The sequence below is a fragment of the Aquarana catesbeiana genome, linkage group LG01 (genome assembly GCF_042186555.1).
Source record: "Aquarana catesbeiana isolate 2022-GZ linkage group LG01, ASM4218655v1, whole genome shotgun sequence".
In the NCBI taxonomy this organism is placed as follows: Eukaryota; Metazoa; Chordata; class Amphibia; order Anura; family Ranidae; genus Aquarana; species Aquarana catesbeiana.
The window spans coordinates 720,946,535-720,962,854 of NC_133324.1; the positions used below are offsets into that span (position 1 = coordinate 720,946,535).

At 42.4% G+C, this 16,320-nt stretch overlaps 1 protein-coding gene across 1 annotated transcript in view; it reads right to left on the reverse strand.

Moving 5' to 3' along the window:
• Positions 1-1,831: 1,831 nt before the first annotated feature.
• Positions 1,832-16,320, reverse strand: part of TBC1D9 (TBC1 domain family member 9) — a 119,514-nt gene continuing 105,025 nt past the window's right edge. The window contains exons 21-22 of the mRNA XM_073604161.1: positions 2,201-2,336; positions 1,832-2,114 (exon numbers count right to left, since the gene is read on the reverse strand). Of these exons, the coding sequence (XP_073460262.1) occupies positions 2,223-2,336 (114 nt within the window). The 3' untranslated portion in view covers positions 1,832-2,114; positions 2,201-2,222. The remainder of the gene's footprint in view (positions 2,115-2,200; positions 2,337-16,320) is intronic.

Genomic DNA, 16,320 nt, shown 5'->3' on the forward strand with positions numbered 1-16,320 from the left:
GAGGCTTCTCCCGAGGTGACTCTCTCAGCTAGGGTGTTCACGTCCTCTCTCACCTCTTGAATATCCCGGCGGTGGGTTTCCTCTAGCTTCAGGATAAGTGCCTCTATATCAGTTCTTGTGGGGAGGGCTTGTATGAGAGCCCTAATGTCCTGATCCGCTTGTGACTGCTTAGGTGGCTCCATTACGGGATGCAGCGTTCTTGTAGGACACGGGGATCTCTCTGATGGTTCAGGAATGGTGTGCCACACGTCCCCCTCTTGGGCCTCTGTATTGCCTCCACGTGGGCTGCCGCGCGGTGCTGCTGCTCTGACTCCGGTGGAGATCCGATGTTTGTGTCCAAAATAGTGGTGTAAATCTCCGGCGGGTAGGCTGAGTCGGGTCTCCCTGGATAAGGCTCTAGTTTTATACTTCTTGGAAGATTGCATTCCGATTAATTATGCCAATGTTGCCGTAAGTAGAAGGCCAGGGCCGGGAGCTCTAAGAAAGTGCAGCCTCACTCAGCCATGTCCATGCCACGCTGACCAGAGGGTTTTTAATTACCGGCTGGCCAGAGCCAGAAGAGTGGTGGAGAACATGTTTGGAATAATGGCCAGCCGGTTCCGCCTATTTCTTACACTGATGCACATGGCAGAATATAAACTCAATCACATCATCCTGTCTTGCTGTGTTCTCCATAACTTTTTAAGGAGAAATTCTTTGAACTATGCTGCCTCAGTTGGGCCTGAGCCCGGAATTCAGAATGAACCAACCCTGACGGCGCTTGAAAATGGCCGTCCTGGCTTGCCCCCCCAGAGCGCCCACGAGGTCCGTTTAAGAGACCTGGAATACTTTGCAGGAAGGGGGGCCATCGAAATGCCAGACAATGTCTGAGACATTTTTTAACTAAATATATTTGAAACTGAACAAATATTTGCTTTGATTCACTGCTTGGCTTTCTTTTAGCTGTCTCCTCGGTTATCTTTTATTAATGTTATTTTTTTTGGCCTTTTTATTCAACAGTGCAAATGAAATTTCTTTGACACATGAGGTGACAATCTCTTCTTCGGCTAACTATTATTATTATGATGTGGGTCTGCTACACACAGACCTTGTTTTTGTTGTTAATGTATGTAATGCATTACTGACAAAAATATTAATAATTTTCAGCAACATGACGGAAATTTAGGGAGTCATGAAAATGGCGTGATTGTGTAAAATTAGAAAGCACTGTGGGTGTTATTTACTAAAGGAAAATACACTTTGCACCACAAGTGCACTTGAGACTGCACTGAAACTGCACTTGTAGTGCAAAGTGGATTTGCCTTTAGTAAATAACCCCCATTGTCACTGAAAACACCAACTTTACTCCAAAAAATGCTTTTGAGCATTGAAAGAAGAAGCCACACATTGTTGATTATCATACTTTTTAATCAAAGCACAATCACATGTGCGTTTATAAAATGGTTTTTGAACAAACCAACATGTTTGTTGTATAACATTTTTTTAGGTCACATTAATGATAAATGCCCTTTTATAGGTAAAACAGGCATGTTTACACCCATAAAACAATACACAACTCTGGAACTTACAAAGTTAAACTTTTATAAAGTGAAGGCAATATCAGACATGAGTATGTACAAACTGTGTTTGATATTGCGTTCAGCAGATGGGGTGATGTCACCCCTGTAAAAGCCAAATTTTGAAGATGCACACAAATTGCCTAATGTCAACATGTGCTAGCTGCCATCATGGGGGATCAATGGACGTGTTTTGTGGGTGCAACCCCTTCCTCTCAGCTACTTTATTATCGAGGAAGGTGTTGCACCCACAAAACGCGTACATTGATCTGCCGTAATGGCACATAGCACATGTTGACACACTGTGTGAATCTTCAAAATTTGACTTTTAAAATACGTAAAAAATTAGTAAAAAAAAAAAAAAAAGCTGAAGAAGGGATTTCTGGGTGTTTTAGATTCTCCCTAAAACATCAATGATGTTCTTCATTTTGTTTTGAACATCATTGATGTTTTCCTTTAAGTTTTCTAAATCTCTATTACACCCCATTATCTCCCCGATGAGGATCTGGGCACTTTCACTGGTAAAATGACATTCCTCTTCCACAACATCCTGATCACCTACAGAAAAAACAAAAAAACACACCATGTATTATAAATATGCAGGCATCCATCTATTACTTGAGGCTGCGGTCGCAGACACTCACCTGTTTGCTGTGGTGACAATTTCTACAACGTCTCCCTCCTCCTCCTCTGGTTGGGTTTGGGGGATTTCCCCTTCTTCCTGAGGTGGGGGGGTCCCTGGTGTCCTCTGATGAGTGGTGTCCTCCGAGTCTTTTCTCCCTTATGTGAACAAAAATAGGTATACTTAGCACACAGATATTTGATGGCAGAAATAGGAATATAAAACATTGCTTGGAAGTGTCGTACAATTGTCTGTTTTGGCAGAGTTACAAGCAGAAGAAATGTTTTTGTCCTTTGTAAAGATTGAATACTTACCTGTTTTGTGCAAGCTTCACAGATGGAGACACCCCTATAGTATACACTGGAGCACCTGTGTGAGCCCCCTAATATAAAGGGTGTTCTTGTGTCCCACACTAGTGCTCCAGCATCCAGATGTGTAAACAGCTGCTGAGTGTCCTGTCCTCACACAGAATCTAGTTTGCATTTCATTCTAGTTACAAACCCATCTAGACAACAAACTTTTTTTAATCGAAGTAGGCCAGAAAAACGGTTTTGAACTGCATCTGGCCAAAACATTGTATTTTAGTGGCCGAACGAACAATGTTTACTACGAGCGATTAATGTGCCCATGAACATGAAAGTTGCCATTTTAAACTGTACAACAGTAAAGAAAAGCACATGGAGCAGCACGAACATAATAAAAATAAAGAATAGGAACACAGGACAACTAGTTACTTTTTTGCAGCACTCTCCTGATCCTTCTATACTTATCATGCTCCTATAATTTGAGGTCCGACCACTGTTTCCTCAGTTGATCCTTGGATCGTCGTACCCCCAAATTCCTGACTTTTCACAACAAGGCCATGGTCTTGGCCTTTCTCACATTTGGGTTGGGTTAAGGACCATACTTCCTGTCATAGTTGTCCCTTTTCAATATTTCCACCATCTCCACCATCTCAACAAAGGCCATATTTGAGGCCTTAAATCGCCAGTGAGATCCTGACGTTTCTGGCTCCGGGCTTTCCTCCTAGCTCCTCAATGCTGGAATTATTACGCACCTGTTGTCTCTCCGCCATGTGCTCTCCCCCACTGCGCCGAAAGAGAAGGGGAGGGGAATAGACTAGAAAGAACGTCAGGGGCGGGCGGAGTTTCATGCATGTGCAGTGTATATAAAGCGTAACACGCGTGTGTTGTGCGTACGATCTGTGAGCGGAGGAAGGAGTATCGGAAGCGGATAACCATCGGATAACGAAGGTACCATTTTAACTTGGGCCTATACTGCTTATAGATTGAGGCCTATGTTGAGACAAGATTAGGAAAGTTTAGCCTGACATTAGGGTTTGTCTTGTGTTGTCTTGTGTTGTGTCTTGCAGAGAAAATGGATGGCTTCAATGATCACAGCTTCCTCCCCCTGTTCATAGACAAATACAGGGAGCTGCCCTGTCTGTGGCAGGTCAAACACCCATTTTATAATCATAAACAAAAGAGGCAGGCAGCACTGGAGAAATTGCTGGAGTTGGTGAAGACGGTGGTCCCCACGGCAACCATCCCCTTTTTAAAAGCCAAAATTGGTGGCCTGAGGAGCACATATCTTAGGGAGCGCAAGAAGGTCCAGGATTCCCAGAGATCAGGAGCTGCAGCAGATGACGTTTATGTCCCCAGGCTGTGGTACTATGAGAGACTGCGATTTCTGTCAGACCAGACTGAAGTCAGGGAATCCCTCTCAACCCTACCTTCCACCCTATCTTCCACCCCAGCTGAGGCTTCCGATGTCCAACCTGGGACTTCCAACCAGGAAGAAGTGGAGGAGCCCAGCTGGAGTCAGGTATAGCATTCTTCTACAGATTTCTTGACAAAACATAAATGATGTTTCCTAGATGTTATTATTGATCACTAATTGCTGATTTAATAACGGCGTTTACATATCAATAGACAGTAGTGGCCAAAAATAATTGCGACAAGAATGAAAAATGCTGGGCTCAGAATGATAGTCTTTTCTATTTATTAACATTCAATTTGCAACAGTCATGAGATGAAAATTGTGTGTGATTGATGGAGAAAAAACTAAAGCTATGTCCCTTTTTCATACACAGGAAGACCTCAGCCAGGAGGAGGCTGTGGAATGTAGCAGCCAGGAGGAGGCAGAGGTTAGTGGCAGCCAGGAGGAGGCGGGGGTAAGTGGCAGCCAGGAGGTGGCAGGGCCCAGTAGGAGCCTCACACAATTACAGGTTCCTCCCCTCCGCCTTCCAAACAAAAGACCCAAGAAGGGGAGTAACGTGGAGGAGTCAGAGCTCAGGCTGATTCAGGAAGCTTCTGCGTCCCCCAGAGCCACCCCCACCCGTGAAGAGGCCTTTGCTTCCATGGCTGCCACCAAACTGCAGGACATGGAGGAGGGCCAATGCCTCATGTGTGAGGAAATCATTTATAAAACATTAAATAAGGGGTTGAGGGCCCAAATCACACCCAATACCCACCTGTGTGAGTTGCATCATCCTCCTCCTCCTGCCACACCTCCAACACCACAGCCACAGCCTGGAAGGAAGAGTGAAAGGAAGACAAGAAAGTGATGGCCTGGGTTCACTCTGGTCTGACAAAAGATGCAGGCTCTTGTATGACCGCAGCCTGGGGACATGTATGTCATCTGCTGCTGTTCCTGATCTCTTGGACTTCTGGACCAGATTGTACTCCCTTAGATAAGGACTCCTCAGGCCACCAATTTTGCATGAAAATAGTTGATGTGTGCCCTGGGGGCCAAAGGCTTCACCAATTTCTGCTGTTTCTCCAGCGTTGCTTCCCTCTTTATATGGTTAGGACCCCTTAATAAAGGGTTTTTTTTTTAACTAATACTTGCCTATGTGTGTTTTCTTTCAAAAAGGAGAGTTTGTTTGTAGGCAGTAGTAGGCAGGTACATTTCAAAAATACAATGTGAAATTAACGAGGGACACCAACAACAACCAACCTCCTTGAGATTAAAAAAGACAAGATAATAATGGTGTTGTGGTAACTTGACACACAAAACACACCCAAAACAATTCTGGAGATCACTAAAAAAGCAAAAAACAAAAAGATAAACCGGAGATCTGGATTAAAAAAAAAAAAACAGCAAATAATGCAAAATAAATAAATATAAAAAATAAAAAAAATTTCGGTAGATGTGACAAATAAAAATATATTGTTGAAATCACGATAAATAATAAAGAAAGAAGTTTGTGAGAAGTCTGTGTGAATATGAGCAGCAAAACAACTTCATTCTTCTAGCATTATAAAGAAGAAGAGAGTGCGCTGCATTAGACAATTTAAAACATTGCAGCGTGACGAAAGTGCTCTATCCATTACGAACGCTAATTTTACCAGACCGAGCAGTTCCATCTCGGAATTTATTCTGAGCATGCGTGGCACTTTGTGCGTCGGAATTGTCCACACATGGTAGGAATTTACACGAACGGATTTTGTTTGGAAAATTTTATAGCCTGCTCTCAAACTTTGTGTGTAGGAAATTCTGATGGATAAGTCCAATGGAGCCCACACACGGTCGGAATTTCCGACAACAAGCTCCGATCGCACATATTCCGTCAGAAAGTCCGACCGTGTGTACAAGGCATTAGAGTGGAAGAAAAGCCTAACACTATTTTTAAAAATGTTTCCTCTCTCCTTCTCTTACCAATCCTGCATACTCAGTGTAAAAAATATCTGTTCACTTACCTATTTTTAATCTGCTTCCGTGCGGTCATCTGATACTGCACATCCGGCTCCCCTATGTCAGTGAGTGGCTGCTGCAGGGGAGAGGGGGGAGCCCCAACAATGGCTGGGCCATGGGAACCTATGGATGATATCACAGCTCCTGGAATTCACAGCTCCCTTGCCACCCTCCAACCGCAAATTAAAGTCCAATAGAAGATGTGACTGCCCTGAATGTGCATATTTGTATACAATGTAACTTGTTTGTATTACAGAGAATTCTTAATACTAATCAATTTCCTAGAACTGCTATCATATGTGGTATATTAAATAATTCTATATACATATTTTTTTTTTATGTGCGTATATTTCTGTGTGTTAAGCTGGCCTTAGCTGCATAGAGGAATACTCCCAGCTGGGTCTTTGTATTCTGACAGTGTCACCCATCGCTGTTAGGACTGATTATGAAGAATGAAGCAATGTTCATTAACACTCCTATAGTGTTTATGATGTATTTTTGTTTTATTTTGAAGTGTTGAAAAAGTATCAATGTATAACTTGTTATATACTGTGCTTAGGTATGGGCTAGGGCTGCTGCCTCCCTTAAGGAGGCCTCAACTGGAGCACCCTTATAGAAAAGGATATTACGGATGTAGGGTTGGTGGCGCTGCCCATCACCCGAAGAGTGATCCTCCACAGTCACTCTTCCCGGGTGAACGTGCAACAACAGGGTAATATTCACTTCCGTCACCTGAAGAGCTTTCCTCCAATTAGGTCACTCTTCCCAATTGGAAAGTGAGAAGTCTATCACAGGTGAGTGTTATACTGGTGTTCTCCGTGATTTGATTTTTTTTAATTTGAGGAAATAGGAAGATATACTATGGGACTTTGCATGAGGACAGTGGGGCCGTTCAATACCCCTCCTCCATCCCGGTTCAATAATAAAATAAAGGGAGAACAAGGGCGGGACTTTGAATAAAGCACATGGGAGCAGTAGTATAAGTTAAATAAGAATGCGGTTTATTAATAAAAATAGCACATAACATGATACAAAATTTCATATATTTACATATTTAGGCACAAAGGCTCTACATATGTTGGCACATAGCTCTATAATGATAATCTGTAATCATCGAAAAACGCATTCCAGCAAGGACCTCAATAATGAACAATTGAATATAATAAAATAGGAACGTTCATACATATATGATTGGTAATGTGTACACATAACGGTAGTTGTAAGCTCTACGCCGTTTCAGGACCTTATAGCCACTCATCAGGAGCATAACCGTAGTGACAACCTAGAAAATGGGGGAGATAGCAATATTGAAATATTTGAAAGATAAGTGGGTAAATGTAAAGTATGAATCCCACAATATATCATTTGAACCATGGACTTACAGTACATACATACTGTAAGTCCATGGTTCAGAGCACCCCCCAGTCCATTACCAGGCCCTTTGAATATTAAGGGGAACCCCGAACCAAAGTTTAAAAAAAAATTGCGTGGGGGGGGTCCCCCTAAAATCCATACCAGGCCCTTCGGGTCTGATATGAAAATTAAGAGGAACCCTGCGCCAAAAAAAATGGCATAGGGGTCCCCCCCCAAATCCATACCAGACCCATCAGGTCTGGTATGGATTTTAAGGGGAACACTGCGCCAAAATTTTAAAAAAAATGGTGTAGGGGTCCCCCCAAAATCCATACCAGACCCTTATCCGAGCACGCAACCTGGCAGGCCGCAGGAAAAGGGGGGGGACAAGAGAGCACCCCCCTCCTGAACCTTACCAGGCCACATGCCCTCAACATGGGGAGGGTGCTTTGGGGTAGCCCCCCAAAGCACCTTGTCCCCATGTTGATGGGGACAAGGGCCTCATCCCCACAACCCTTGCCCGATGGTTGTGGGGGTCTGTTGGCGGGGGGGCTTATCGGAATCTGGAAGCCCCCTTTAACAAGGGGGCCCCCAGATCCTGGCCTCCCCCTTGTGTGAAATGGTAACTGGGTACAAATGTACCCCTACCATTTAAAAAAAGAAGTGTCAAAATGTTAAAAACGACAAGACACAGCTTGGGGACATGTCCTTTATTAAAAAATAAAAAAATAAATTTGTCCCACGATGTCCATTCATCTTCTTCATCACGCCGCGATGGACCAAAAAAGAAAAAATATCTGCCACGATCCTCCTCTATGGGAGGCTCCCGCCGTGTGATGCCCCTTCGCTGATGACAGCTCTTATATAACTGAGGGCGGGCCACCCGGTGACGTACCCAGGTGACCCCGCCCCCTGTACCGCCACGGGGACTTTCCCAAGGCTTCCCATAGAGGAGGATCGGTGGCGGATTTTTGGCTACCCCAAAGCACCCTCCCCATGTTGAGAGCATGTAGCCTGGTACGGTTCAGGAGGGGGGGGTGCTCTCTCATCCCCCTGACAGGTTGCGTGTTCGGATAAGTGTCTGGTATGGTTTTTGAGGGGGACCATTTTTTTTTAAATTTTGGGGCAGGGTTCCTCTTAAAATCCATACCAGACCTGAAGGGTCTGGTATGGATTTTGGGGGGGACCTCATGCCATTTTTAAAAAAAAATTTGGTTTGGGGTTCCCCTTAATATTTATACCAGACCCAAAGGGCCTAGTAATGGACTGGGGGGGGAATCCCATGCTCTTTTTTTCAATGAGTTTTATCTATATTGCAGAGACCCGACAATTCATTAAAGCCGCGATCAGTTTTAAATGACAATTTTTCCTTTTGAAATGTAATTTTGCTGTGGTACTGTTCTAAGCACGGGAAAAATGCACCACTTTACAGGCATACTATAGACACCCCCCAGGCACGATATTTAAAGGAATATTTAATTTTTATTGTTTCACTTTAAGCATTAAAAAAATCACTGCTCCCGAAAAAACGGCCATTTTAAAAAAAAATTTTTGCATTGATACATGTCCCCAAACACTTTTTATGACAATAACTTGCATATAAGCCTTTGATTTTTCATGTTAGTGTCCCTTAGACTTTAACAGTGTTCCAGCGGCTTTCGAATTTGCCCCGAACACAGCATATTGTTCGGTGTTGCAGAACATCCGATCAACCAAAGTTCGGCCCATTCCTACTGATCAACATATGCTATCTGATTTCATCAGAAATGTTTCATTCCTAGTCATATGTGGTAACCTTATAACCCACGTGAATAGGGGTTACTTACAATATCTCACAAAAGTGAGTACACCCCTCACATTTTTTTTTATCCAAATAAAAGTTTATTGAATTCGACATAAACAAACATAACCAGGCTTCGACGAAACACAGTTACATTGCATATATTGTAAATTCTCATCACTAATTGGCAGAATTCCCTGCCTAAGTGGGGTCCTGCGTACAAAGCAATAAACTATATAAGTGTATTTAAAGAGCATTTAGACCCAGCAATCTCCCCATCACCAGATCCACCGGAACTATTTCAGGCACATCCAACCACGGGCCCCAGAGTTTCTCAAACTTTCGAGTGCATCCCCTATGCTGATATACCACTCTCTCCATTCTGATCATGTTCCCAACTACAGAAATCCATTCCTTAACTGTGGGAGGGTCCTCTGATATCCAGTGGAGCATTATCATCTTACGTGCTAATAATAGGGTCCTGGTAACTGCTATTCTAATGCTCTCCTCCCATTCAAAGACCTCCAGCACATTTAATAAGCAGTGTTTTGGGTCAGTGGGCATTGAGATCTGAAATACCCTGTTTATGGTATCCACCACTCCACCCCAGTAAGAGTGAAGCTTCGGGCACCTCCGCAGTAGATGGATCAGATCCTCATGGTCCCTTTTCATCTGGTCGGAGTAGATCTAAGACCCATTCTGTGTAATTTATGTGGAGTATAGTACACCCTCAGAATTAAGTACAATTGTGTTAGCCTTTGTGACACATTCAAAGAGCTTATGGGCACCGCTTGTATAATCTCCTCCCACTGGTCTCCATCTATCTGCCCCACATCTCTTTCCCACTTTTCCATCATTCTCAAGGGATGTTTAGTCAAGAAGCTCTGCAAGAGCATATTATAACATTGAGAGATGAAACCTTTAGTGTTTGTGGCTCTCATAACTAGGTTAAATAATGGTGTTGGTGAAGGAGACTACTCTGAAGCTTTGCTCTGAGCCTTCACAGCATGTTTCAATTGCATATAATGGAATCGCACATTAGACGGCAAGCCCTGCCTTTCCTGCAGAGTCTCAAAGGGTAATAGAATACCATTCTGAAAAATGTCTCTAATGTATATCACTCCAAATCTTTTCCATAAGGCCCCATGCTGTAACTGCGCTATTTCAGGGTATGTCCCATTGGACCATATCGGACTGAATTCCGTGTATCCTGTCACTCCCTGTAGGTATCTAATTTTGTTCCAGGTTTTCTGGAGAAGATTATAGGTCGGGTAGTTCTTATTTGGTTTCCCAAAGGCTAAGGCTTCAAGTGCCGCTGGCACTGAATCTCGTTTTACTGTGTGTAGCATCACAGTCTCTGAAGAGCTACGGGTAATACTCATCCTCTCTGTCTCCCCACCCATAACCCCCCTCACATTTTTGTAAATATTTTATTTTATTAAAATTTTGTAAATTTTTATTATATCTTTTCATGTGACAACACTGAAGAAAAGACACTTTGCTACAATGTAAAGTAGTGAGTGTACAGATTGTATAACTGTAAATTTGCTGTCCCCTCAAAATAAACACACAGCCAATAAAGTAAAAATCCGCTGGCAACAAATGTGAGCACACCCCTAAGTGTCCACATTGGGCCCAATTAGCCATTTCCCTCCCTGGTGTCATGTGACTCTTTAGTGTTACAAGGTCTCAGGTGTGAATGGGGAGCAGGTGTGTTAAATTTGGTGTTGTCGCTCTCACTCTCTCATACTGGTCACTGGAAGTTCAACATGGCACCTCATGGCAAAGAACTCTTTGACGATCTGAAAAAAAAGAATCGTTGCTCTACATAAAGATGGCTTAGGCTATAAGAAGATTGCCAAGACCCTGAAACTGAGCTGCAGCACGGTGGCCAAGACCATACAGCGGTTTAATAGGACAAGTTTCACTCAAAACAGGCCTCACTGAGAGGTTGTCTTTGGGAAATAGACATATGAGTGTTGCCAACATTGCTGCAGAGTTTGAAGGGATGGAGGGTCAGCTTATCAGTGCTCAGATCATACAGAAGGAAGCCTCTTCTAAAGATGATGCACAAAAAAGCCTGCAAACAGTTTGCTGAAGACAAGCAGACTAAGTACAAGGATTACTGGAACCATGTCCTGTGGTCTGTTGAGACTAAGATAAACTTATTTGGTTCAGATGGTGTCAAGCTTGTGTGGCGGCAACCAGGTGAGGAGTACAAAGACAAGCCTGTCTTGCCTACAGTCAAGCATGGTGGTGGGAGTGTCATGGTCTGGGGATGCATGAGCGCCGCCGTCACTGGGGAGCTACAGTTCATTGAGGGAACCATGAATGGCAACATGTACTGTGACTTACTAAAGCAGAGCATGATGTCCTCCTTTCGAGAACTGGGCCACAGGGCAATATTCCAATATGATAACGACCCCAAACACACCTTCAAGATGACCACTGCCTTGCTAAAGAAGCTGAGGGTAAAGGTGATGGACTGGCCAAGCATGTCCCCAGACCTAAACCCTATTGAGCATCTGTGAGGAATTAAACGGAACGTGGAGGAGCGCAAGGTCTCTAACATCCATCAGCTCGTGATGTCGTCATGAAGGAGTGCAAGAGGACTCCAGTGGCAACCTGTGAAGCTCTGGTGAACTCCATGTCCAAGAGGGTTAATGCAGTGCTGAAAAACAATGGTGGCCACACAAAATATTGACACTTTGGGCCCAATTTGGATATTTTCACTTAGGGGTGTACTCACTTTTGTTGCCAGTGGTTTAGACATTAATGGCTGTGTGTTGAGTTATTTTGAGGGGACAACTAATTTACACTGTTATACAAGCTGTACACGCACTACTGTACATTGTAGCAAAGTTATTATTATTATTATTATACAGGATTTATATAGTGCCAACAGTTTACGCAGCGCTTTGCAATATAAAAGGGAGACAATACAGTTATAATACAATAAAAATACAATAGGATTAAGAGGGCCCTGCTCAGAAGAGCTTACAATCTAATAGGGTGGGGCAGGTGGTACAAAAGGTTGTAACTGTGGGGAATGAGCTGTTGGAAGTGGTAGGAGATTAGTTGGAGACGTGATAAGCTTTCCTGAAGAGATGAGTTTTCAGGGATCACCTGAAGGTAGCAAGGGTAGGGGATAGGGTAAGGGTATAAGTCTGGTAGCAGCATTCATGATAGACTGAAGAGGGGATAGCCTATGGAGAGGCAGGCCAATGAGAAGGGAGTTGCAATAGTCAAGGCGAGAGATAACAAGGGAGTGAATGAGGAGCTTGGTGGCTTCATTTGTTAAAAAGGGGCGAATTTTAGAGATGTTACAGAGGTGAATTCTACAAACTTTTGACAACGATTGGATTTGAGGCTGAAATGACAAGTCAGAGTCTAGGATTACACCTAGTAACCTGGCGTGAGGGGAGAGACTGAGTCAAAGTGTCATTTTTTCAGTATTGTCACATGAAAAGAAATAATAAAATATTTACAAAAATGTGAGGGGTGTACTCACTTTTGTGAGATACTGTATGTGTGGAAAAATATATATATATGAAAGTAAGACAATCATAAAAATAAACTGATAAAAAAGATATATAGTAAACGGATGATGAAAGTCCAGTGAAGAAGTAAAAAATGCAGAATATTTGAAATTAAAATAAAGTTTGTTCATAAATGTTGCAGATGAATGACAAGATTTCAAGTGACTTTTGTGCTTTGCCAAAATGACTTGTGCCTAGATTTGGCCACAGGCATGCAGTGGATCAATCGTGCTCCCCCTCAGTTCCCCACTCACCAGAACCCTGCACCCCTGCAGGGGTTAAGTGCATATAGTAAATGTCTGGCAGCTCCCGGAACGATCACCTTCCCCTTGGCTCAGTAAAAACTGGGGTGTCTGGGTGCCTCAGCCCCTCCGGGGATTTTCCACCTCGAATGGGAGAGTTTACAATAATCACCTCTGCGGTTCACTGCAAAATATGCTCATGGGCGAAAGAGACGGGCACTCATAGGGGGTTATTTACTAAAGGAAAATCCACTTTGCACTTCAAGTGCACTTGAAAGTCCACTGAAAGTGCACTTGGAAGTAAAGTCACTGTAGAGCCAAGGGGGACATGCAAGGAAGATAAAAAACAGCATTTTAGCTTGCACATGATTGGATGATAAAATCAGCAGAGCTTCCACTCTTTTCAGATCTACCCCTTAGATTTAGAGCGACTGCACTTCCCAGTGCACTTTGAGTGCACTTTCAAGTACACTTGCAGTGCAAAGTGGATTTGCCTTTTGTAAATAACCCCCATAGTGTAAATCCGAATAGTTTGTTTATTTAAAACTAATTAAAAGTTTTTAAGAACAAAAACAAAACTTGACACAGTCATGTATAGCAGCTGGCATATCCTGGTTGCAAACCATGAGCTCCGGACCGGCGTGCGTACCACGGGCCAGAATTTCTCAACCGGAAGTGACGTGTGTGCGTATCAAACTCCACCTTACGCGTTTCGTTATAGGACGTCGTCTGAGGCGGTGCCAGGTTGGTGCACCTCACGTCTAATTATAGCGAGCGGTCTGCAGGGTCCACCCCTCCAGAGGCGAGTTTAAAATCTTTTATTTTTTTTATTACCACAGGTTTCCTCTATACTCCCTTATTAATCTCCTAATCCTAGGATCCTCTCTTTGTAGAAAAAAGGGGAGTATGTTACTCATACGTGTTGTATAACTGGGCTAATCTCTATACCTCCCTGGACATTTCCAGCCCAAACGCCCCCAGTGGTCAAATTTGGAACAGCCCCCTGTAATTCCACTCTCTGTTGCAATTCAGATATTATCCAGTAAACATAAATATATATATATAAAACAATACTAGTAAGACTATGGAAAGGGTACTCCAGTGGTACCAAAAACAGTAATAAACCCTAGTCTATTACTCTGTACAGTTAATGTGTTCCAAGGGAAGGGTATATCAATGGCTGATGTTTCTTTATGTTAATTTTATATACCATTCCTAACTTTACATATATATACTTTGCAACTAGATAAAATCATCAGTATATTTTACATATATGGCAGTAGATGACCATGCATGGTTCCTACCCCTCTTTTATAGCCATTATATCATCATAAACGTTTACTCCTTTTTTACAAAAAGAATCAAAATTAGATATGAAGATATAAACAAGAGGCTCCAGCTTAGCTATCTGTTTTATCTGGGATATACTATGTTACTATGGGCTGTTATCTTGGGAAAGTATTTTTACTTAGAAATTGGATATAAAGCAGTAATTAATTATGCTTAGAAGTTGGATATAAAGCAATTGAGGTCAATGTCGAGATTGAGGCCTCCAGGGGACAGAGACCCCAATCTATATATCCACCTTGTCTCATTTCTGTGAGACAAGGACATTTTTGTTACTACCTCTCCAATGATCATTGATTTGGTCTATCCCATAAAATATCAATCCTGTGGGATCCCTGTGATGTACGTCCTTAAAATGCCTGGAAAGGCTATGTTTCGGGAACCCTTTCCTTATGTTGTTGATGTGTTCCCTGATTCTCACAAATAGAGGGCAAGTAGTCCTGCACACATATTGGAGGTGACAAGGGCACTCAATAACATAGGTGACATGGGTGCTGTTACATGTGATCAACTCTTTTATTTGGTATTCCCTATTGTTAACCCTAGATTTGAATGACTCTTTTTTCCGCAGCTGTTTTTTGCTTACTCTACAGGGGAGACATTTTTGACACCTATAGAATCCTTTCATTCCCGAGAATAATTTGACAGGTTTTGGGGGTCAATTACATTGTGAACTAGACAGTTTCTAAGTGTGGGAGCTCTTCTATACACAAATCTGGGTTTCTACTGTAGGATCCTGGAAAGGATTCTATCTTCTTTCAGGATGAGCCAGTACTTTTTAATTATATGTTCTATTGATTGATATTGGGTATTGAACCCAGTGATATAAGCCACATCTATGTAGCTTCCTACTTTCTTATCTTTCTTGACCAGTAGGGCATTTCTATCCATTTTCTTTACTTAAGTTTTCAATTTTACTAGATTCTTCTCCTGGTAACCTTTTTCTTGGAATCTTTTGGTCATCAGCTTGTACTTCATGGTCTTCAAGTTTGTGGCAGTTTCTTCGCATTCTCATCATTTGACCCTTGGGGGCTTTGGGTGGTGGCAACTTGAAGTTGGTATATAGCCGTTACGGTCTGTAGCTTTAAATAATGTTTTTGTATATAGATCATTTCCTTCCTTGAATATTTGTAAGTCTAGATAGTCAATTTGTTGATGGTCCCACTTCCCATTAAAAAAAGAGATCTCATACTTATTGTGATTGATTCCCCTAAGGAACTCCTCAAAGGATTCTGCTGTTCCTTCCCATAAGATAATTAGATTGTCTATGTATCTTCGGTACAGCTTCATTTGGGGTATTTTCTTGCCATAAATGTATTTCTCCTCCCACATATTCATGAAAAGGTTGGCCACACTGGGGGCATAATGTGCCCCCATGGTCACACCTTTTGTTTGGACATAATAATTCTTCCCGTACCAGAAATAATTACTTTCCATGGTAATTGGAGGCCCTCAAGAATGTATCCGATTTGCTCTTGTTTCAGCTCGGTGTTCTCATGTAGTGTATTCTCTACTCCTTCCAGTCCATCTTTCTGTACAATACTGGTATATAAGGAGTTGACATCATTAGTGGCAAGTTCTCAGCTCCTGTGATGTTTTGGAGTTCCATTATCAGTTGTGTAGTATCTCTGAGGTATGATTTCCCTTTTTGTACCAATGGTTTCAGAAATTGGTCAAGGTACTCTCCTAGGCGAGAAAAAAGTGAGTTGATCCCGCTAATAATTGGTCTTCCTGGCAGCTTATCTATTCTCTTATGGACCTTTGGCACATAGTATATCACAAGGTTCTTCGTAGATTCCGATAGGAGATATCCAGCTTCTCTCTTGCTTAATATTCCTTTGTCTTTCCCTTTTTACGAATGCTTTCAACTTCTTTTCATATCGTAGTTTAGGGTTCCCTTTTAGTTTCTTATAGGTGTTCTCTACTTTAAGTAGATTCTCCATTTCTTTTTCATAATTGTTTTTTTTCAGTATGACTAAGCCACCACCTTTGTCGGCCAGGCGTATCACTACTGCCTTCTTTTTCCCTATTTCCTTTATAGTTTTCAATATATTCATACTTTTGGATCTCCTACTATCTAATTCTTTCAGGTCATCTTCTACCATCTTCTTGAAGGCTCCAAGGCATTGACTCCCAGGTGTTTTAGGGTTAAAGGTGGAGTTGTTCCTAAGTTTTGTTTGAACAA